Raw genomic sequence first — 24,164 nt, 5'->3', positions numbered from 1 at the left:
TGTGCAGATCGGGAAGACTGTGGCGGAGATCCCGGGGCCTCCTCCCGGCTCCTCCCCGGCACCTCCGATAATGACGGGTATAAACCGTTAGGGGGGATGTTAGGGAGGAGGAAGACACGGAGAAGGGGATCTCTCCTGTCCGGTTCTAGCCGGTAAAGATATTTTATCCCGGGCAGGGAAGCACAAGGTTGTAGCGGAACTTCGGCCGGGTCCAGACGGGATGGGGCGGGGCCTGTTCTCTGTGTCAGCCAATAGCAGCTCCGGACGGTGACATCTCAGCAGCCAATCATTGCGCAGCCGCTGTACATATAAGAGGCGCCAGCAGCTCCGGTCTCAGCATTTATCCTTCACGATATTTGTGTAGTTGTGATTTATAAGATGGCAGAAACCGCACCAGCCGCTGCTCCTCCCGCCGAACCGGCCGCAAAATCCAAGAAGCAGCCGAAGAAATCAGCCGCCAAGAAAAGCCACAAACCCTCCGGTCCCAGCGTGTCCGAGCTGCTCGTTAAAGCCGTGTCCGCCTCTAAGGAGCGCAGTGGGGTGTCTCTGGCCGCCCTGAAGAAGGCTCTGGCTGCCGGAGGATACGATGTAGACAAGAACAACAGCCGCCTGAAGCTGGCCATCAAGGGGCTGGTGACCAAGGGAACCCTGCTCCAGGTGAAAGGCAGCGGCGCCTCCGGATCCTTCAAGATCAACAAGAACCAGCTGGAGACTAAGGACAAGGCGGCCAAGAAGAAGCCGGCGGCTGCGGCCAAGAAGCCTGCAGCAGCTAAGAAAGCGACCAAATCCCCTAAGAAGCCAAAGAAGGCTCCGAGCGCGGCCAAGAGCCCGAAGAAAGCCAAGAAGCCTGCAGCGTCCAAGAGCCCGAAGAAAGCCAAGAAGCCTGCAGCGGCCAAGAGCCCCAAGAAGCCGAAGGCTGCTCCCAAGAAGGTGACCAAGAGCCCGGCTAAGAAGGCGGCCAAACCCAAAGCTGCCAAGAGCCCGGCTAAGAAGGTGACTAAAGCCAAGAAGAGCGCGACTAAGAAATAATCGGGAGCCTCGTCCTGTACTTATCCCACAAAGGCTCTTTTCAGAGCCACCACCTCCTCCAGACAGAGCTGTACGATCAATGCCCGTGTAACCCCCGGGATACATAAAGGATATAATACAGTGATATAAATCTATATTATCACTTTATTATATTTTATCAATCCCAATACATCTGCCTTTACTAGTTCTAGATCCCCTTATGAACACTCAGCTGAGTCTGTTCTGTAACCAACCATTGTATCTTTCTGCCGCTGTAACACTTGTAGGGTCAGCGCTTGGGGGAAATATAATTATTGTTACAAATCGGCAACAAAAAGATTATAAATCTCTCCACCAGGTGTCACTATTGTAACACATTGTAGATCCTATGTATAAACTATAAGGATTTACACTGCTGTGATAGACGCCCTAAGGATAAACGGGATTATGGAAATTATTGATTTACCAGATATTTGGGGATAAATGTAACCCTTTGGGTAATAGGTTGTGCACATATTATTTCCCCCATCCCGAGGGTTAGTTTGCTGCTTAGTTTTATTACTATTTAAAGTCATGCAGTCCCGAATAGAGTCTGAATATAGGGGAGCGGCAGGCAATCAGTGTGAACACCCGAAATGCGGTACCGCGTCATGTCTGAGGGGACACGGGGGAGGGCGCTATTATCGGGAGTTACGTCCATCCGCAGGGAAGGCTCGAATAGGGCGAGGATGGGTCCTGCCTCTTTCTAACAAAGAACAATTGCTGACGTCACACGTATTTTGGCGGGCTCATTGGTTGTAAGAATCAGCCAATGGGATGCAGGGGTGGGATTTACATGAACCAATGGGGACAAGACGAGGAGAATAAATGTTCTGCTCCGCGCTCGTTCTCCATCACTTCTCCGCTGTGTACGTGTACAGAGGATCATGGCCAGGACCAAGCAGACCGCTCGTAAATCCACCGGAGGGAAAGCTCCCCGCAAGCAGCTGGCTACTAAGGCCGCCAGGAAGAGCGCTCCCGCCACTGGTGGGGTGAAGAAGCCTCACCGCTACCGTCCAGGTACAGTGGCTCTCCGTGAGATCCGCCGCTACCAGAAGTCCACCGAGCTGCTGATCCGGAAGCTCCCCTTCCAGCGCCTGGTGAGAGAGATCGCCCAGGACTTCAAGACCGATCTTCGCTTCCAGAGCTCGGCGGTCATGGCCCTGCAGGAGGCCAGCGAGGCTTACCTGGTGGGACTCTTTGAGGACACCAATCTGTGCGCCATCCACGCCAAGAGGGTCACCATCATGCCCAAAGACATCCAGCTGGCCCGCAGGATCCGTGGGGAGAGAGCTTAGATCTACCCGGGACCCGCATACAACACAAAGGCTCTTATCAGAGCCACCAAATTATCTATAGAACGAGCTGATTCCTTATCCTCTCCATTGTTCTGCTCCTATACTCCGCCTGTTCTCATAAGCAGGATCCCGGGATTGTTCTCTGCAGTTAACCCCCTCAGTACTGAATTATATTCAGTTACTATAGTGATGTAAATCGTGACCTCCGCAGTGTAATGCCCCTGTGTGATCGGTGCTGCTGGCTTCAGTCTCCCGACACTTGTGACTAATTGATGCATAGAGGACACTAAAGGGTTAACTCTAGGTGAAGTTATAGACCCGAATGTTCGCTCATTGGTTGATCACCGCAGTTGACCATTTTGAAATTCCCGCTCTTCTTCTGATCGTTTCTCCCTTTGTCTCGTCCTCTTCCCTGTACACGTGACTACATTCCTCTTGTTTCTGTAAATAGGAAGAAAAAGGCGGTGGAGGGGAAACTGTTGGGGCCGATCAGGGGGATTCTAGTGAGGCGGAGAGGAGAGAGGACACTATGTCCGGGGCTGACATCATAATGGTGGGTGTATACGGGATCTTCCCTGCAGAATATATAGAGGAGCCGCGTCCCTGTCCTATTCCAGACCTGATACCGATCACATCCTGCAGCCCGACACTGCTGAGAATGCGGCGGGGAAAGCTATCCTGTATTTTATACATGGTCATTTTGTTGTTATTTAATGTACTAAATTCCGATATTATGTCACTCAGCTGCAAGAGATCGCCCAGTGTGAACCCTGATCGTGCGGTTGTTTTACAATCCATTTTATTCCGCTGCACATCCAATCAGACAAGGGCATCTAGAGGTCAGCAGCTTTCCTTCCTACACACAGTCAGGAAAGGGACTAGAGAGGCCGCCAAATCCCTTCTTCTATACAGAATTGTTCTGACATTTGTAAGTCGGCTAGATCTTTACATATATTCCACATTGAACGGGGATTGGCCGATTAAGTCACATGCTCTGTTCTACCAAATCCTGTCAGCGATCACCGTGTATTTAGACCTGATGAAGTCTTAGTGGGGGGGGGAGAGATTCCCGGGCCCGTCATTGATAAAAATCCTCCCCGATGTGAATATAACGCGTGTCCGTGTGAATATAGCGCTAATAGAAAAGCTCAGGACTAATCTATTAATAGTAAATCATCTCCTAGACCTCCGGTGTTCTCTATCCGAATAAGTGTCCGAGAATCTCAGCCTCCTGGGAGGGAAGGGATAGAGAATGGGATACTAATAATGGAAGGGAAAAGAATGGAGCAAAAGGAACAATTAAATTCGAATAAAAAGAGGAAAGTTACAGGGAATAAAATATATATATATATATACCATTTATTATGAAGCATAAAAGTAATCTCAGGACCCTGTGGTTATTAATGTTATTGGTTAAAATAGACCCCACCGATCTCTCCCCTTCAGGCTTCCATGCACGGCCGATTTATTCACAAGCTGAGCCGAGACAGCAGGAGGGTGAGCGTACACCGGCCTTTTACTATTAATTCAGGACTATAATTTACGAATATTGCGCATGGACTCACAATTTCATTGGTAGCATACACACAGTGCGATATCATACATTGTGTCCAACCAAAACTATTCAAATTGTGTTTTATGTTTCTTTATTGGAATTAATATTGAGACATTTTCTTAGTAACAAAGTGTTTCTAGTGTCTCATTCGTTACATCTAACGGGATTGTTACTTTTTATAACAGCTCAGCCTTTCCTTCACTTCACCGATCTGTCTGTTTTACTAGTGCAATAATGGGTTAACTATTTTATGTGATTACTATCTATTTTAACAATAATACTAGTATCTAAAGGGCTCTGAGATGACTATTATGTTTCATGATCAATGTTATTGTTCTCCGAGAGACCCAGCTGAGACTATCTAGTTTACTACAACTTTCCTCGTTTTATTCTTAATTATATTTGTGTCATTTATATTTGTATTTATTCATTATTCTCATTCTACAGCGATAACTGTAGAATGAGCGGGAAAATAACAGTTCTATAGCCGGATACCGAGCTCTTATTGGCTGATCTCCGGCCGGCTCTGGGGCGATTATTCCCGGTCACTGTATACAGCGAGTGCCGGGATCTTTATGTAACCAACGATGGAGAAGCGCTGACCCCCTGATCGGCTGGATGGAGGCCGCGCTGTGTAATGCGGCTGGAGATCCGATGTGTTCAGGAGCTTCCATTACACAGGAGGCTACAGTATAGGAGGCGCCATCTCTACACTGCGGTCCCGTCTATTGTGGAGGATCCGTAAACTACATCGTGAGAAAACGTATTCATTACGAGACTTAACCCTTCCAATACAAACTACATTCTGCACAACCCACACGGTGTCCTATACTAGATAAAATGTGCCGGATGTTGTTTAATCCCTATAACAGCCCAGATCCCTATCACACCCGAGATCAGCGGCGCCAGCTCTGTAGGAGACAATGTGGTGGCTCTTAGAAGAGCCTTTGGTGTTCGGGATGATCTGGGAAGCGGTGATCACTTGCTCTTGGCCGCTTTGCTGCTCTCGGTCTTCTTGGGCAGCAGCACGGCCTGGATGTTGGGCAGGACGCCTCCCTGGGCGATGGTCACCCCACCCAGCAGCTTGTTCAGCTCCTCGTCATTGCGCACGGCCAGCTGCAGATGACGGGGGATGATGCGGGTCTTCTTGTTGTCCCGGGCGGCATTACCGGCCAATTCCAGGATCTCAGCGGTTAAATACTCCAGCACAGCGGCCAGGTAGACCGGAGCACCGGCGCCCACCCTCTCGGCATAGTTCCCTTTGCGGAGAAGTCTGTGCACACGACCGACGGGGAACTGGAGTCCTGCCCGGGATGAGCGGGTCTTGGCCTTAGCCCGAACCTTCCCTCCTTGTTTGCCGCGTCCAGACATAATTATTACTGAAAACTAAATACTCAAGAGAAGTCTCTCTGTGATGTAACTGAGATATTCTTTCTGCTGCCTTTTATATGTTTCTGCTCCGCCCTTCGGCTCCCGTGATTGGGTAGATTTGAATCCTGCCAATGGTGACGAGACTTGAAGAAACACCAATGAACTGCACTGGGCGGGGCTTAAGACGCTCCCACAGGTCACATGATTTGCTCCTCCAGTAGAACAGTGAGCAGACAGCATTTCTTATTTGCATGGGCTGCATATAAATACGGCTGCGGTGGGAGGAGGAAGCATCATTATTCTCTCTGTTCTAGTGAAGAAGGATTGTGAGTGATTATTATGCCTGATCCCGCCAAGTCTGCACCAGCCCCCAAGAAGGGCTCCAAGAAAGCCGTGACCAAGACTCAGAAGAAGGACGGCAAGAAGCGGAGGAAGACCAGGAAGGAAAGCTATGCCATCTACGTGTACAAGGTGCTCAAGTAGGTCCACCCTGACACCGGCATCTCCTCCAAGGCCATGGGCATCATGAACTCCTTTGTCAACGATATCTTCGAGCGCATCGCAGGGGAAGCCTCCCGCCTGGCTCACTACAACAAGCGCTCCACCATCACCTCCCGGGAGATCCAGACCGCCGTGCGCCTGCTGCTGCCTGGAGAGCTGGCCAAGCACGCCGTGTCCGAGGGCACCAAGGCCGTCACCAAGTACACCAGCGCCAAGTAACCTGCTCCGCCTCCTGCTGTCACCCCAAAGGCTCTTCTAAGAGCCGCCACATTGTCTATAATAGAGCTGGGGCTTCTCCTGTCTGTATTCCCCGTATTCTCTTCTGTATATGTGGCCGCTATTCTGTCAGTACAGTCTATTGATACTATATATATTCTGCTCCGGGATCGGGTGAGATCAGAGCGGCGGCTGCGGTTCTCACTGACTGCAGGATGTATATTCTCCTGTGGTGGAGCGGGGGGCGCTGTAGAGTTCTCCGTAGTTAACCCATTGCCCGATCTGTCTTGTGATCAGTGTTAAGTGTCTCCTCCACCAGATTCCCCGATTATTTCTTCTATAATCTCCTGATCGATCACACAGCCTTACTGGAGTGAATTGTTGCGGTAACGCTATAATATGTAGTCTGCACAATCTATAAATCCTAATTTACTGACCGGGGAATCTATTGATCGGTATCGCCGGGGTTTATTATGAGACTCTCATCCTACTGTGTGTGCACTGACTGGGAGGGAACAATAGAGAAACAAGGAGGATGAGGGTAGTAGTCAGCCACAGAATCAGCCTCTACATCTCGGGGAGATCTCTCCATTGTTATCGGGACCGCGCACACGGCTCATTGTTAACCCTTTAGCGGCATGTTTACTACAATGAAATGACAAAGGACCCGAGCCCGACTCTACACAGCAGGAAGGACACCACAGTATCAGAGTATTTCTCCGCTCATAGGCAGCATTAATTCTATATAAATCCCGATGGGTCAATGTTCATTTATTAATGCCCCTTTCCACACTCACACATTGGCTGATCACAGGATGTTCAGGGTTTGAATTTCCCGCTTCCTCCAGACCCGATAACAATGGAGAGATCCCCCTCATTCTCGTGTATGTCACCAATAAAGATCCTAATCCTAGGCGCAATGCTCGCACAGCTGCCGTTGGTTATAATCTTTGGAAATTATTTATAGTCATGAATTATAAGTAAAAGTCTGGTGTAGATAACCGCACACCGCTCCCACTCATACACCGATCACCCTCCCGCTGTCTCGGTCTCAGCTTGTGAATAAACCGGCCGTGCATGGAAGCCTGAAGGGGAGAGATCAGTGGTGTCCAGGTGCGGTCTGGATGTTCCCAGTGATAATACTGGAGTAGAGTCCTCGCTAAAGAGTTAATGATGATTGAAAGTTGTCACAATCTAGCGCTTGTTTTTTGCGCAAATAAAAATGATTTTCCAGTTGTGTGGTCACATAGATGGGGGTAACCAGACGCATTTCAGTGGTTTAGATTATCTATTGTAACCAATAATACTAGTAGCCCTGTGATAACTTTTATGCTTCATGATAAATGTTTTATTTTTTGCCTCTTAACTCGTTTTATTGGTATTAGTTTTAATGTTCCATCTTGATTTTTTTTAAATCATATTTTAATTTTACTTTCAGAAGATTCATCCAACGCTTTTCTATAGTTAACGCTATATTCACACGGACACGCGTTATAGCCAGATCGGGAAGGGTTTTATCAATGACGGGCCCGGGAATCTCTCCCCCCCACTAAGACTTCATCAGGTCTAAATACACGGTGATCGCTGACAGGTAAAATAGATTGTAAAACAACCGCACGGTCAGTGTTCACACTGGGCGATCTTTTCCAGTAATTTAATACATAGAACAATAAAATAATGTATAAAAAATAATTTCCCTGCCGCCTCCTTTTCAGGTGAAGGGAGTCAGGCTGCTGGGGGAGGGTGCAGGATGTGATCGGTATCAGGTCTGGAATAGGACAGGGACGCGGCTCCTCTATATACTCTGCAGGGAAGACCCCGTATACACCCACCATTGTGATGTCAGCCCCGGACATAGTGTCCTCTCTCCTCTCCGCCTCACTAGAATCCCCCTGATCGGCCCCAACAGTTTCCCATCCGCCGCCTATTTCTTCCTATTTACAGAAACCAGAGGAATGTAGTCACGTGTACAGGGAAGAGGACGAGACAAAGGGAGAAACGATCAGAAGAAGAGCGGGAATTTCAAAATAGTCAACTGCGGTGATCAACCAATGAGCGAACATTCGGGTCTATAACTCCGCCTAGATTTAACCCTTTAGCGTCCTCTATGCACCACTTACGGTCACAGGTGTCGGGAGACTGAAGCCAGCAGCACCGATCACACAGGGGCAATGCAGAGGACACGATCTACATCACTATAGTAACTGAACTCAGCACAGAGAGGGTTAACTGCAAAGAACAATCCCGGGATCCTGCTTATGAGAACAGGCGGAATATATATATATATATATATATATATATATATATATATATATATGCGCAATTTACTTGGGTGTGAACAGCTCCATTAACATACAGGTGTTATATAGAGTGAAGGCTCATTTGTCCGGATAGCGGGATATAGAAGGGTCTTACCGGGATATTATCAGGAGATTTGCATGTTCTATAACACGGACTCTTTAGGGAGGTAATGAGTGATATGATGGGGAGGGAAGTAATGTAATCTGGAGAAGATGAATGTAGATTGTAACAGTAACTATAATCACGGAGGAAGATGAGGGCAGTAGTCAGAACATTCAGAGGAGATCCCCCGGAGCAGATAGGAGGGAAATACCGATAGACTGATCAGGTGCAGCGATTATGGCAGGACAGGGAAAAACAAACACCGCAACCACAAGAGCAAAACACCGATCACACAACCTCTCAGTAGAGAAGACACAAGGAATTGTAGCCTTTCCATAGAACATGTGGGCGGCTCTGAGAAGAGCCTTTGGGTTGATGTGATGGAGCCGAGTAGAAGCAGAATTAACCTCCGAAGCCGTAGAGAGTGCGGCCCTGGCGCTTGAGGGCGTACACCACGTCCATAGCGGTGACGGTCTTCCTCTTGGCGTGCTCGGTGTAGGTGACGGCGTCACGGATGACGTTCTCCAGGAAGACTTTCAGGACACCGCGAGTCTCTTCATAGATGAGGCCGGAGATGCGCTTCACACCTCCCCTGCGAGCTAGACGGCGGATGGCAGGCTTGGTGATGCCCTGGATGTTATCCCGGAGCACCTTCCTGTGCCGCTTGGCTCCGCCCTTACCGAGACCTTTCCTTCCTTTTTTTTTTTTTGATTGAAAGAGCTTTATTTTCCGTTCAGTCATTACAAGTCGTACAATAAATTACAGTCACACAAAGCATGATAGTACAATACACAGCAAAGGTTCCCTAAGCTATACATCGCACACCATGCTACTCTAACATTCAGCTCAATCCTGCAATATAAAGGCACAAGAGATCAAACAAAAAACAAATAATACAATCTGTGATCGGGGTAGGGGTGTGGGCGACTATGTGGGGGTAGGGAGGGGGCGGATCACAGGGCCAAACTGTTGGGCTGTATCTTCAGGGAGACATGGGAGAAGGAGAGGGGTCTTCACTCCTCTTCTTCCTCATCAACGGCCGAGCTGTCCAAGATGGAATAGTCTCTAAGCAGGTTCTTGATGAACCTGCGGCAGTCCCGGACGGACATGTTTTCCCTGTTGATCACGAGGCGGTTCCTGGCAAGCCACACTGCGTCCTTAAAACAGTTCATAAGGCGCCAGGCCTCCTGGATGGCCTCCACGTCGTGGGTCCCAGGGAACAGGCCGTAAAGCACCGAATGGTACGATAGGCAGCTCCTGGGCACTGAGTCTCTGAGTTCATGTTCTAGGGCGTCCAACAGACCCTGTGCAAAGGGGCACTGCCAAAACACGTGGAAATATGTTTCCTCCACGTAGGGGCAACGGGGGCAGTACCGGGTCTTGCACAGGTTGCGGGCATGCATGAATGACCTGAGAGAGAGACCTCCCATGACGGCCATCCACGAAAAGTCCTTGTGTCCATTGGTAAGCCGCTTTGAGGCCACATTGTTCCAAACTGTCTCTGCAGTGGCTGCGGGGAGTCCCGGAACCAGCTCGGTCAAGTCCTTAGCTCGGATGAGCTTGTGGATTGTCTTCGGCTTCCATAGGTCGGGTTTCAGTCCTTCCAGCTGGTGCTCCCTCACAAACCGGACAACATCCCCATAGAACCAGGGAGTGTTCCAGTTGTAAGGGATGGAGCTGTCCCACTTGTCCCAGCCCAGCTGTCTCCAGAGGGGCATGAGAAGCAAGCGAGACATGGACCTGCCCGCTGAGCCAGTCTTTTCAACAAGAGTCCGCTGCACCGTGACACATGCAAAGGAGGCCCTCAGCAGAGCGGGGATGTCGGGTATTCCCTTCCCACCCTTGCGGGGTTCCTTGTACATCACGGTCCTCTTGACTCTGTCCATTTTGCCCCAGACGAAGCCAAACACTGTCCGGGTGATGGCCTTGCAAACGGTGGTATGGGGAGGCCAGGCCTGTGCGGTATATTGGAGCACAGGCAAAACTTCACCGCGTCCAGACATCTTCTCTATGTAGCGAGTAGATTGCAAGATACTGAGTGCGGCCGAGTCCGGCTTATATAGCACATGGGCGGACCTGAAAGAAAACTAGAACAAAGATGACATCATCCGGGGGGCGTTTCTTTTAACCACATTTACATTCCTGACCCCTCCCCCTTTCCGTTGATTGGCTGAACACGAGACAAGAAGGTTTTGAATTTCCCGCCCATTCCAAAACGTTTGCTGCATTTTTCCGATTCTAAATAATCAGTTTTTTTTTCTTACCGCGATTCTCCCCAACATTCTAGAGAAGAGCAGTCGTCATTGTACCGAGCGGGAATGGTGATCGGGCAGGTGTGTGAGCTGTATGTTACACACATGGGAGAGGATCAATAGCAGCACAATAATCTGTCAGGTGTATAATGTGTGTGCGGGGAGCAGCAGATGGCAGAACAAATCTTGTGAATGGATCGATCACTCGGGCAGCATTACCAGGTCTACAGGACTGCTCACCCCCGGGCACCAAGACTCTGCACACATTGTACGACATTATATGGAGCCCCGATATGTGCAATGAGAGTGACCGAGAATAATCGTCCGAGAGCCTGATCCCACGTGTTAATACCATAAAAACAAATAAACCCATCAATTCTCAGGATGGATAACACCATGTGTACAACCAGTTAACGAAAGAGTTAAATGTACCTCCAAATTTGGGTAAATCAATAACTTCCTTAAATCACATCTATCCATAGAGATCGTCTATTTATCACAGCAGTATAAATCCTTACAGTTACAGTTTATACAGATCAGATACATTGTGTTACAATAGCGACACCTGGTGGTGAGAGCTTTGTATTATACTCTTTACATGTTACCAAATTGTAACAAGTAATATTTCCCAGGTGCTGACACAAGTTACAGAGATACAAATAGATACAACTATGGATGTTGACTAAGACTTACACCCCCTGCTTATTCTATACCAGATATAAGAGCAGCTGAAATTGTTGTGCTGTTATTGTAAGAGTCTGTAAGAGGATCAGGAACAAATAAATACATCTGCATTGTGCTTGATATAACAAAACATAATAATAAAGTGATGTAATATAGAAGAGTTTGTATATTAGGATGTGGAGCTACAGATTTTCCATCTCCCAGATCCTGAATTATGTGATCTCCTTGTTGGAGTTGCGGGGCAGGAGCTGTGGATTTATAGTGTTTTGTTTAGTTTTTTAATTTAATCCATAATTACATTAATACCCATAAAATCTAATTATGAATTAAATTATTTAATTGTTCACTAATGATGCATCCACTAGTTATTGATCATTAATACATTGATTAATTATTATGGTTGTAAATATTTATAAATTATATGATCCATGTAAAAGGTGGATATCATGGGGGATAGAGATGAGCGAACTTACAGTAAATTTGATTTGTCACAAACTTCTCAGCTCAGCGGTTGCTGACTTTTCCTGCATAAATTAGTTCAGCTTTCCAGTGCTCCATGGGCTGGAAAAGGTGGATACAATCCTAGGAAAGAGTCGCCTAGGACTGTATCCACCTTTTCCAGCCCACGGGAGCACCTGAATGCTGAACTAATTTATGCAGGAAAAGTCATCAACTGCCGAGCCGAGAAGTTTGTGACGAATCGAATTTACTGCAAGTTCGCTCATCTCTAATGGGGGGATATTAATCAATTCGTGTTGTGGAAAGTTATTTGAGTAGACTGATTTTTCAGCAGTTTTTTGGCGCAATGTGTTAAAAAAAAAAGGAGTTACTGGAAGATATTTTATTTGCGCAATAGTTACCAAAGTGTGGTCCAGGCTTACTTAGGTTTTTGACTTTTCAAAGAACTTTGCCCTCAAAATTTGTGACTTTTAGAAAAGACTTTGGTTTCTGAGCTATTCGGTTTGTCACACAAAAAAAGCACAAAAAGTGACTGCGCCTGGCAACTTGCTACAAAAGTAAACAAAAAGAAAGTCCAAATGACTTGATAAATCCCCCCACCCCATGTTCCTTATAATATGATATAATGGCATAATATGATATGTATCATGTTAATCCAGGGATCCCTCTAGTGGTGTATAGTAATAGTGCAGCAAGTTTTTCTTAGATATCAAGAAGATGGAGGCCGTGATTGTGACATAATGGCCACGCCCCCTTGTGACATCACATCACACCCACTCTATTCATGTCTATGGGAGGGGACGTGTTAGCAGACACGCCCCCTCCCATAGATATGAATGGAAGAGGTGCGGCATGACCATGACATAAACCACAACTGCCCCAGGAACCCTGCATTTGTTTAGAAAGTCGGGTGTTGCGGGAGATCACGGAGGTCCTGCTACTGGGATAGGGGATAAGATGTCTAGCAGTGGAGTACTTCTTCAGGGCAGGCAGTTGCACCCACCCCCACTTCTTGACAAAGATTCAAAACACGTATTGAGGTGGTGGTGGGGTGTACTCTCTGAGTCCTCAGCATGTCAATAACAGGTAACTAATACTGTTTGTAAATCATGTGGCATAATAGCGTGCACTATGAGGGAGATGTGACACTGTTGGTTGATAGTTGTCTCTGGGAATATTCCAATATGTGCACCCTATCTTGTGTTTTTGGGGTTGGTGTTTTTTAGGGGTGGGCCATTTTAAAATGGGAGGGCTCTCTGTTGCTGTATGTAATCCTTTTTGTAAATAATTAAGCATTTTGTGGACACTTTCTTGTGTCAGTCTATTATAGGTTATTTAATTTTTGGAAACACTTGGAAAAAGCCATTGTGTGTTCCGATACCTTAGTGTGCATTATAACACTGGAAGAAATCTGACAACAACCAGGGATATTTTATCCACCCTCAAGGGTAGAATCAGAGAGAGTATTCAGTGCAGTAGGATCCGTCATCACCCCCTAAGACAACAAGTCTGCCAGCAGCATGGAACATGTAACCTCCTGTGCCAGATGCCACTGAGAAGACAGTACAACCGCCACCCCTGCATCATATAGATCACATACCAAATAGATCATATTCATCACATAGGTCAGTGATGGCAAACCATATTGAGTGCCCAAACCGTAATAAACACCAACTTTTTTTTTCCCTCAAAGTGCCAGCACAGCAATTAAATCAGAATACTGAGGTTTAGGTTTAGAAAAAACAACTTAGGTAGGCAGTATGTTCCCCCACAATAGGTAGGCAGTATGCTCCCTCACATTAGGTTGTAGTTCCCCCACATTAGGTAGGCAGTATAGTTCCCCCACATTAGGTTGTTGTAGTTCTCCCACATTAGGTTGTAGTTCCCCCATATTAGGTTGCAGTCCTCCCACATTAGGTGCAGTATAGTTCCCCCACAGACATACAACCTTCAGCCATATATAGTGTATGGCTGGAGGCTGTATGTCTGTGTACAGCCTCACAGTGCTCCATCCATCGCTCCTCTGGTCAGGGGTCATGACCTAATCTTAATAGACCATAGCAGTAGGTACCGGGACCGGAGGAGCGGTGGTCGGAGCGCCGAAGCTGAAGTGTAGCTGGTAAATTACCATGTTGGCCAGCGCGCGTCCTCCTCCTAGATGCTTCGCTCCTTCGTTCCTATGGGCGCACGCATGCACTACCTCCCTGCGGCCCCTGCATTTTTAAAGTTAACGCGGGGCCGGAGAAAGGTAATCAGGGACATCTTTGTGTCCGAAAAGATCTTTCAGGACACAGGGATTTCCCGGTTTACCGTGCCTGGCAAACTATGGCTGCGTGCCCACGCGTCCCATAGGTTCGCCATCACTGACATAGGTCATATAGAGGTGTAAATAATAGATATTATATACAATCCTGTATTCAGGATATGGATCCTTCTTCATGGTATAGTCAAGTACATCATATTGATCATATAGACCATATTAGTCATATAAATAATTTCCTCCATTATGTGAAGTACCCATCTACTATAAAGCAGATCACATTGATCAGTATCCCAAAGGCTTCTCGGCCTTTTGGCTAAGATCAAGTGTAGTATCTGTTCTTATCAGTTTTCATGCTGGTGGGGATGGGTGCTGCATGGAGGATGCAGGTGTACCAGGGCTTTCCGGGGCTGGTTCTGAGGAATCAGCTTGACGGCTGCCCCGATGTGACCTGTTCCCTCCGGGTCTCGCCATGAGGCTGAGAGGGTCTAGAGCCGAGGTACTTTGTGCCTCGGGGAGTGGTGACCCCGAGGTGCCGAAACTCACTGGGAGGATGGACTCACTGAGTTAAAGCACGGGCACCATAATCTCTTCCCCTTGTGGCACTCACCTCTTGATTCCCGGCCTTCTGGCTAAGATCAGAGAAATTTTTATAGATCCGGCCGGATGTCCGGGCAGTATATCTGCACACATTCACTTATTTATTTCTTTTTTTTCTCACTGTGTCACTTTTTGTGTGTTGTGTGTTCACAGGATTTGTCAGGATGCGGTAGCCCTTCCGGGTGTCCCTCCTGGCGGTCTAGGGGAGGTGTGTGTGGCCATTAGGTTTCGCACCTCCCTGCAAACACCCCGGGTACTCCTGCTTTGGCAGGGTACCTACCGTAATCGGCTCTGCGGGCAGATACCTTGGCTGACGCCAAGGGGGATGCCGGGAGCATTTGTGGTCCCCTAGTAGCTTCGGCGAAAAGGGACATCGAACCTAGAACCTCGCAGGTACCTTTTGGTCCGGAGGCGAAGGGTAAGGTTTGTTGGGGGGGCCTCTCTCCTATCGGAGAAGGGCTTGCGATAGACCGCATCCTTTGTGCACGTTTTTTTTTAGTGTAACACGTTTGCACTTTTTCTTGCACTTTGGGTGAATCGAAAGCACGTTCCTCGGCTTTAGATAAAAAAAAAAAATTAAACCATAATTAATACCATCCACTTACACCACTACACCCCGTGGTCCTGCCATTTATTGTGGCTCACCACACTACCACTAGAGTGGTTCCTATGCTTCCTGGCTGACCAAAACATCAGCCAGGAACCATAGTAACTTAGAAGTGGTCTGTGGTCACCACCTGCAGAACCACTTCTTTACTGGGGGCATCTTGCTAATTACCTACAATGTCCATCTGTTGTCTGTTCCATTTGCACAACAGCATGTGAAATTGATTGTCAATCAGTCAGTGGCATGTAGTTCCCCCACCCCCACCCCCTCCCTAACATTAATGTACAGGGTACATTAACACGGGCAGGGGTTTACAGCAAGTTTCCCGCTAAAAGTTTGAGAGAAACACACTGTAAACCTCCGCTCGTGTGAATGTACCCTAAAAACACTACACTTCACTAACCCAAAATAAAGAGTAAAACACTACATATACTCTACACCCTTACACTGTGCCCCCCCCCAAATAAAAAAATTAAAAAAACATCTTTTAAGTCAGATTTTCCAAAACGGAACCTAGAGCTGTTGCAAAATAACAACTCCCGGTATTGCCCGACAGCCATTGACTGTTCAGGAATGTTGGGAGCTTTGCAACAGCTGGAGGCACCCTGTTTGGGGAAAACTGACATACAGTATTTTTGGTGGAGGAAGCAAGTGTAATGCTTGCATCCAGGTCCACCTCTATGAAAATCCCTAATTTAGGCCTCAAATGCACATGGCGCTCTCTCACTTCGGAGCCCTGACGTATTTCAAGGCAACAGTTTAGGGCCACAAATGCGGTATTTCCGTACTCGGGAGAAATTGCGCTACAAATTTTTGGTGGCTTTTTCTCATTTTACCCCTTATGAAAATGTAAAGTTGGGGTCTACACCAGCATGTTAATGTAATTTTTTTTTTTTTGTATAACTGTTTATTTAAAGAATTTTGTATTTTAATACAGAAGAAAAATACGACATATGTACAGTGAGCATACAATATATAAAGCAAAATTTGCAACCTTATATATAAAGGAGAAACACTGTAGAGATGAAGGAGGAGGAGAGAAAGGGAAAGAAAGTAAAATTAAAAGAGAAATAATTATGAAATAAAAAATTAAAATTAAAAATAAAAGAAAGAATATAAAATAAAGAGAGAATATTGCATGGCCATGGCGCATCAGTGGTTATTCAGAGAATCATCATAATCCTCCCAAAGCCTCCATATCTTCTGAAAGAAGTGTAATTTTATTTATTTTTTTTACACCAACATGCTGGTGTTGCCCCATACTTTTAATTTTCATAAAAGGTCAATGGAAACAAAGAACCCCAAAATGTGTAACACACTTTCTCCCAAGTACGGAAATACCCCCATCTGGGGGCGCACAACAAGGCTCAGGAGTGAGAGTGCACTATGTGCATTTGAGGCCTAAACTGGTGATTTGCACAGGGGTGGCTGCTGATTACAGCGGTTCTGAAATAAACGCAAACAAATAAACACCCACATGTGACCCCATTTCAGAAACTTCCCCACTTATGGAACGTAACAAGGAGTTTAGTGAGCATTTACACCCCACAGGTGTCTGACAGATTTTTGGAACAGTGGTCCGTGAAAATGACAGCCAACTGTTACAAAGCCCACTGTTACAAAGATCTGTCAAATGCCAGTGTTATGTAAATGCTCACTGTACCCCTTTTTTATGTTCCTTGAGGGGTGTAGTTTTCCAAATAGTATGCCATGTGGGGTGCTTCTCGCTGTTCTGGCACCATGGGGGCTTCCTAAATGAAACATGCCCCCCAAAAACCATTTCAGCAAAATTCGCTTTTCATAAGCCCATTTTTGCTCCTTCCCTTCTGAGCCCTCTAGTGCACCCGCAGATCACTTGAGGAATTTCCTTACTCGAGAGAAATGGGGTTTTGGGGGACATTTTAACCTATTACCCCTTATGAAAATGAAAAATTTGGGGTAACATAAGCATTTTAGTAAAAATAATTACATTTTTCATTTTAACGTCCAACGTCAAACACTTGTGGGTTGTTAAGGCTCACTGTACCCCTTGTTATGTTCCTTGGGAGATTAAGTTTCCCAAATGGTGTGCCATGTGGGGTGTTTTTCACTGTTCAGGCACCATGGGGGCTTCCTAAATGAGACATGACCCCAAAAACCATTTCAGCAAAATTTGCTTTCCAAAAGCCCAATGTCCATCCGTCCATTCTGAGACCTCTAGTGCACCCGCAGATCACTTTACATCCACGTATAATATATTTCCTTACTTGAGAGTAATGGAGTTTCAAATTGTGGGGGATATTTTCACCTATTACCCCTGGTGAAAATTTAAAATTTGGGGTAACATCAGCATTTTAGGTAAAAAAATATATTTTTTTTTCATTTTCACGTCCAACTTTATTGAAAATTTGTCAAACACCTGTGGGGTGTTAAGGCTTACTGTACCCCCTGTTACGTTTCTTGAGGGGTGTAGTTTCCAAAATAGTATGCCATGTCGGGTGTTTTTTGGTGTTCTGGTACCATGGGGGCTTCCTAAATACGACATGGCCACCAAAATCTATTTCAGCAAAATTGCACTACAAATTTTTGGTGGCTTTTTCTCCTTTTACCCCTTATGAAAATGTAAAGTTGGGGTCTACACCAGCATGTTAGTGTATTTTTATTATTTTTTTATACCTCATATGTGGGTGAAAAATGCTCTGCGGGCGCACAACAAGGCTCAGGAGTGAGAGTGCACTATGTGCATTTGAGGCCTAAACTGGTGATTTGCACAGGGGTGGCTGCTGGTTACAGTGGTTCTGAAATAAACGCAAACAAATAAACACCCACATGTAACCTCCCACTAATGGAATGTAACAAGGAGTTTAGTGAGCATTTACACCCCACAGGTGTCTGACAGATTTTTGGAACAGTGGTCCGTGAAAATGAAGAATGTAATTTTTCATTTGGACAGCCCACTGTTACAAAGATCTGTCAAACGCCAGTGGGGTGTAAATGCTCACTGTACCCCTTTTTTATGTTCCTTGAGTGGTGTAGTTTTCCAAATAGTATGCCATGTGTTTTTTTTTTTTTTTCGCTTTTCCGGCACCATGGGGGCTTCCTAAAGAAACATGCCCCCACAAACCATTTAAGCAAAATTTGCTTTCCAAAAGCCCAATGTTGCTCCTTCCCTTCTGAGCCCTCTAGTGCACCCGCAGATCACTTTCATCCTCATATAATATATTTCCTTACTCGAGAGAAATGAGGTTTCAGATTTTGGGGGACATTTTAACCTATTACCACCAAAATTTGGGGTAACAAGCATTTTAGTAAAAAAATTAACATTTTTCATTTTCACGTCCAACTTCCACGCAAAACTGTCAAACACCTGTGGGGTGTTAAGGCTCACTGTACCCTTTGTTATGTTCCATGAGGGGTGTAGTTTTCAAAATAGTATCCCATGTGGGGTGTTTTTGGCTGCTCTGGCACCATGGGGGCTTCCTAAATGTGATATGCCCCCAAAACACCATTTCAGCAAAATTTGCTCTTTAAAATCCCATTGTTGTTCCTTCTCTTCTGAGCCCTCTAGTGCACCCACAGAGCACTTTACATCCACATATGATGTATTATCTTGCTCGAGAGAAATTGGGTTACAAATTTTGGGGGACTTTTTCTTCTTTTACCCCTTGTAAAAATAAAAAATGGGTCTACAAGAACATTTTAGTGTAAAAAATGCAGACTTTGATTTTTCTCCTTCACTTTGCTGCTATTCTTGTGAAACACCTTGTTAAAGTAGAATATGTCATGTAAAACCAATCTCGGAATCAGAATGAAAGGTAAAAGCATCTCAGAGTTATTAATGCTTAAAGTGACAGTGGTTAGAATTGCAAAAAATGCTGATTTGGAGTTACATTGTGTTATTTGAGTGTTCCCTTTATGTTTCTGAGCTGTGTAGTTCTTTGCTTTTGGGATGAAATGAACATAAGAGAACTGATGAAGCAGATTGCCTCACACTATTGTGCCTAACACATGAGATTCCACTTATATCCCTCCAAGTAAACAGGTACCAGCCCATTAATCTAACAGATTTGAAAAACTGGAAGCGTCTGGAAATGTTTTAGATCTAAAAGTTATCACAAATATCATCCGGTCTGGATGAAGCCTCAGGAGCATTTACTGCATTCACAATGAGGACTGAATCCATCAGCCTCATCTCCTGTCCTCTGGGGACCTCTAGTGGTGGTTTGTAGTATAGTTTCCATCTGTCTTCATGTGCTGTATGTAAACTCACTGCCAATCTTCATATCCTATTAACCCCTGCAGTGACTTTTCAGGTGTTTTGTCTTTGATCAGTTCACTTTGTTGTTACATCAGTAATTATTCTATTTAGAAACATTATAATTGAGGCTTTGAAGCGCTAATATTAATCATCTGAACAGAATAGAAAAAAAATATATTGTTTCCCCTCCAAGGATTAAACCGAGATCTCTCCTGTATCGACGGGCTCCCGATCGGCGGCTGTAACCATCAGTCTGTGCACACGGTTGGTTCCCTGTGTTATTTCATACATTTTATCCTACAGCCCAGTACACACTACTGATCTCCGCACAGCAGCTTTATCCCCTGTACATCTGATCGGAGGAGCCGCATCATCTATTTACTGGATGTTTTATTGATGATTTGTATTTCTGCCTTTTACCATCCAGTGATCCAGTTGTATTTTACCCCTTTTATTTGTTCTCTATTTTTATTACATTGTACATTTATTGTTTATGTGGATATAGAAGAAAGTTACTGTCAGTTCTAGTCCCAGGAAGATCTCATCCCCCATAGACCCCTGATCACACCCAGCAGATTATTACCGCAATGACAATCAGGGGCCGGAGGTCTAGGAGAGAATTTCCCGGACGATCTCTGCAGATCTATAAACGATCAGGTATAATCTCCGTCCATCGTCCTCTCTTCTCACTTTATTCTATCACATTTTATATGGATGAAGAGTAAAAGATCGGGAGAAGCGATCAGCAAGATCGGGAAATCACTGTCCACGAGGAGCCGATAGATACACAATGAACACAAAGTATGGAGCTATAGCTCCGCCCCCAGGCGGCAACAAACGGTTAAATCATTGTTAACCCTTCAGTGACCGCGGTATTTTTTGGTCGTAACAATTTCTGCTCTTTGTTCCCCAACAATCCTCTCTCCTAGACCTCCGGCCCGATTGTTACTGCGGTAATAATCTGCTGGGGGTGATCAGGGGTCTATGGGGGATGAGATCTTCCTGGGACTAGAGATGGCGCAGACCCTCCCTGTAATGTGTCTGATCGATTGTTTCCTGCCCAGTCTGTCTGCGATCAGATCTGATGGTGGGAATATGTATACAGGACCGAACCGATAAGAGATCTGATCGTATCCGGGAGACACAAGGACCTGAATCTCACAATTTGTATAGATGTCCCGGCATCTAAACGGAACCGCAGAAAAGCTACGGGAATCCCGGCGATACCGATCACCACTGTGATACCGATATGTCCGGTCAGTGCAGGAGACACAAACCCCAGACCCGAGACACAATTACTTATTTTGGCGTTAACGTGTATATATACGGTGCTGATGTAACCAGCAGCCAGATTATGTATCACAGACCGCGATCCCGGAGCAGCACAATATGTACAGTATAAAGCGGCTGCACTGGTATAAACTCGGCCACAAAGAGAATAAAGCTAATTCTAGCAGATAGAAGCTCCAGCTCTATTATAGACAATGTGGCGGCTCTTAGAAGAGCCTTTGGGGTGACAGCAGGAGGCGGAGCAGGTTACTTGGCGCTGGTGTACTTGGTGACGGCCTTGGTGCCCTCGGACACGGCGTGCTTGGCCAGCTCTCCAGGCAGCAGCAGGCGCACGGCGGTCTGGATCTCCCGGGAGGTGATGGTGGAGCGCTTGTTGTAGTGAGCCAGGCGGGAGGCTTCTCCTGCGATGCGCTCGAAGATATCGTTGACAAAGGAGTTCATGATGCCCATGGCCTTGGAGGAGATGCCGGTGTCAGGGTGGACCTGCTTGAGCACCTTGTACACGTAGATGGCATAGCTTTCCTTCCTGGTCTTCCTCCTCTTCTTGCCGTCCTTCTTCTGAGTCTTGGTCACGGCTTTCTTGGAGCCCTTCTTGGGGGCTGGTGCAGACTTGGCGGGATCAGGCATGATGATCACTCACAATCCTTCTTCACTAGAACAGAGAGAATAATGATGCTTCCTCCTCCCACCGCAGCCGTATTTATAGGCAGCCCATGCAAATGAGAACTGCTGTCTGCTCGTTATTCTACAGGAGGAGCAAGTCATGTGACCTGTGGGAGTGTCATTAGCCCCGCCCAGTGAATGATTTATTGGTGTTTCTTCAAGTCTCGTCACCATTGGTCGGATTCACATCTACCCAATCACAGGAGCCGGAGGGCGGAGCAGAAACATATAAAAGGCAGCAGAAAGAGAATAACGGTGACATCTCGGAGGAAATTCTCTTGTTCTTTTAGGATTCACCTATCGTTATGTCTGGACGCGGCAAACAAGGAGGGAAGGTTCGGGCCAAGGCAAAGACCCGCTCATCCCGGGCAGGACTCCAGTTCCCCGTCGGTCGTGTGCACAGGCTCCTCCGCAAAGGGAACTACGCCGAGAGGGTGGGCGCCGGTGCTCCGGTCTACCTGGCCGCTGTGCTGGAGTATTTAACCGCTGAGATCCTGGAATTGGCCGGTAATGCCGCCCGGGACAACAAGAAGACCCGCATCATCCCCCGTCACCTGCAGCTGGCCGTGCGCAATGACGAGGAGCTGAACAAGCTGCTGGGTGGGGTGACCATCGCCCAGGGAGGCGTCCTGCCCAACATCCAGGCCGTGCTGCTGCCCAAGAAGACCGAGAGCAGCAAAGCGGCCAAGAGCAAGTGATCACCGCTTATCCCAGATCATCCCGAACACCAAAGGCTCTTCTAAGAGCCACCACATTGTCTCCTACAGAGCTGGCGCCGCTGATCTTGTCTAATAAGGATTAGATTTCTTATGACATGTTGTTTATACAGGGGTTATAGTAGAACTGAAGTTTCTTTCATTAAGTGTGAGACGGATTGGACACCTTCACTTCTGTTTTTCGGCTCTGTAAAAAAATCTAAAGAAAACTGTTCCTATAGCAGAATGTGACCCTCCGGACAAGGACAGTTTCCTGCTCACTCCATCCCCGCTACCCTCACTAAGAGGGATGGGTACAGTTTCTACATATGGATTTTTGGGGTGCAGCCAGCCTTCCCCCCGCGCCGCACTTATGCCATCTGCCACCTACCTGTTCTAAGACTACAACTCCCACAGCATGCACTTACAGTGGGGGACATGCTGGGGGTTGTGGCACTTACAGTGGGGGACATGCTGGGGGTTGTAGCACTTACAGTGGGGGACATGCTGGGGGTTGTGGCACCTACAGTGGGGGACATGCTGGGGGTTGTAGCACTTACATTGGGGGACATGCTGGGGGTTGTGGCACTTACAGTGGGGGACATATTGGGGGTTGTAGCACTTACAGTGGGGGACATGCTGGGGGTTGTAGTCTTAGAACATGTAGCGGGCAGAGGGTGGATTTGCGGCGCAGGTGGGAGAATGCTGAATGTTGTTCTGTTTGTGGTAAACGAGACTGATCGGAGCTGATCTGCCGGTAATGTGATCTCTACGGTGGGGAGTAGCGGATTATTACAGCAGGAAGATCCCCTGAAATATTGTTACATATAATCTGTTGGCTGTAATCTCCCCATGGAGTATAACCCCCATCATTACACGTTTAGGGAAATGATTCATCCCCTTACCCTCTGTCTGTAGAAGGCTCCGCCCGCACATCATGTTAGAGATCATCGCTCTGTAGAGACTTCTCCGCATCAGCCTCACTAGGATCCCCTCATCTGATCCTCCGTTTCCCCTCCGCCGCCCTTGTCTTCTCCCTGGACAAAGACAACAACATAGGAATGTAATCACGTGTACAGGGACCAGACAAAGAGCGGGAAATTCAAAATCTCCAATGAACATAAACTATCTGGGTTATCGCTCCGCCCACAAAGTTAACCCTTCAGTGTCCTCGTTATTTATGCTCTTCGTTTCCCCTTCATAGCCCATGGTCATGTGTCAGGAGACTGAATCCTTACAGACCGGGGGGGCGCTCTTCTCTAACCCCAGAATATGCACTGCAGTCCCCGGAGCCCCCGGTCACATTACACTGCAGTCCCCGGAGCCCCCGGTCACATTACACTGCAGTCCCCGGAGCCCCCGGTCACATTACACTGCAGTCCCCGGAGCCCCCGGTCACATTACACTGCAGTCCCCGGAGCCCCCGGTCACATTACACTGCAGTCCCCGTAGCCCCCGGTCACATTACACTGCAGTCCCCGGAGCGCTCTCTGCTTCACTAGTCCCAATCCCTATATACACTTACATGGTGCACTATAGTAGAGCGCCCCCATACATTCGGGGCTGCATTGACTTTATATTACGTTTTCAAGAAATAAGCCCAATAATTATCCGGATGGATAAAACACCATGTGCACAACCTATTATCTAAAGGGTTACATTAACCCCAAATCTCTGGTAAATCAATTGTTTCCTTATATCTATCCATAGATCGTCTATTTATCACAGCAGTATAAATCCTTACAGTTACAGTTTATACAGATCAGATACATTGTGTTACAATAGCGACACCTGGTGGTGAGAGCTTTGTATTCTAATCTTTACATGTTACAAAATAGTAACAAGTATTTGTATTTCCCAGGTGCTGATACAAGTTACAGAGACACAAATAGATACAACTATGGATGGTGACTAGTGTTGCTCGCGAATATTCGCAATTCGAATTTTATTCGCGAATATCGCATATTCGCGAATATAGCGCTATATATTCGTAATTACGAATATTCGTTTTTTTTTTTTTTTTTTT

The 24,164-nt window shown here is 46.6% G+C and overlaps 5 protein-coding genes and 1 pseudogene across 5 annotated transcripts in view; 4 read left to right on the top strand and 2 right to left on the bottom strand.

Moving 5' to 3' along the window:
• The window catches only part of LOC130339796 (uncharacterized), a 75,469-nt gene that overhangs the window by 16,281 nt on the left and 35,024 nt on the right, over positions 1-24,164 (top strand). The window contains exons 2-3 of the mRNA XM_056554090.1: positions 1,892-2,263; positions 10,684-10,696. Coding sequence (XP_056410065.1) covers positions 1,892-2,263; positions 10,684-10,696 — 385 coding nt within the window. The remainder of the gene's footprint in view (positions 1-1,891; positions 2,264-10,683; positions 10,697-24,164) is intronic.
• On the top strand, positions 370-1,029 carry LOC130339779 (histone H1B-like). Its single transcript, XM_056554075.1, has one exon. The coding sequence runs from the start codon at positions 379-381 to the stop codon at positions 1,027-1,029; it is 651 nt and encodes a 216-aa protein (XP_056410050.1). The 5' UTR covers positions 370-378.
• On the bottom strand, positions 4,879-5,293 carry LOC130339782 (histone H2A type 1). The gene has a single exon (XM_056554078.1). It carries the CDS (start codon positions 5,269-5,271, stop codon positions 4,879-4,881), a length of 393 nt encoding a protein of 130 aa, XP_056410053.1. The 5' UTR covers positions 5,272-5,293.
• Positions 14,343-14,502, top strand: LOC130339801 (U2 spliceosomal RNA; annotated as a pseudogene).
• Positions 21,009-21,407, bottom strand: LOC130339792 (histone H2B 1.1). The gene has a single exon (XM_056554086.1). The coding sequence runs from the start codon at positions 21,405-21,407 to the stop codon at positions 21,027-21,029; it is 381 nt and encodes a 126-aa protein (XP_056410061.1). The 3' UTR covers positions 21,009-21,026.
• Positions 21,749-22,218, top strand: LOC130339785 (histone H2A type 1). Its single transcript, XM_056554080.1, has one exon. The coding sequence runs from the start codon at positions 21,749-21,751 to the stop codon at positions 22,139-22,141; it is 393 nt and encodes a 130-aa protein (XP_056410055.1). The 3' UTR covers positions 22,142-22,218.

This window comes from Hyla sarda, unplaced genomic scaffold, assembly GCF_029499605.1.
Source record: "Hyla sarda isolate aHylSar1 unplaced genomic scaffold, aHylSar1.hap1 scaffold_552, whole genome shotgun sequence".
Lineage (NCBI taxonomy): Eukaryota > Metazoa > Chordata > Amphibia > Anura > Hylidae > Hyla > Hyla sarda.
The sequence above is the reverse complement of the archived record's forward strand: the minus strand, read 5'-3'. Positions and strand labels throughout refer to the sequence as shown.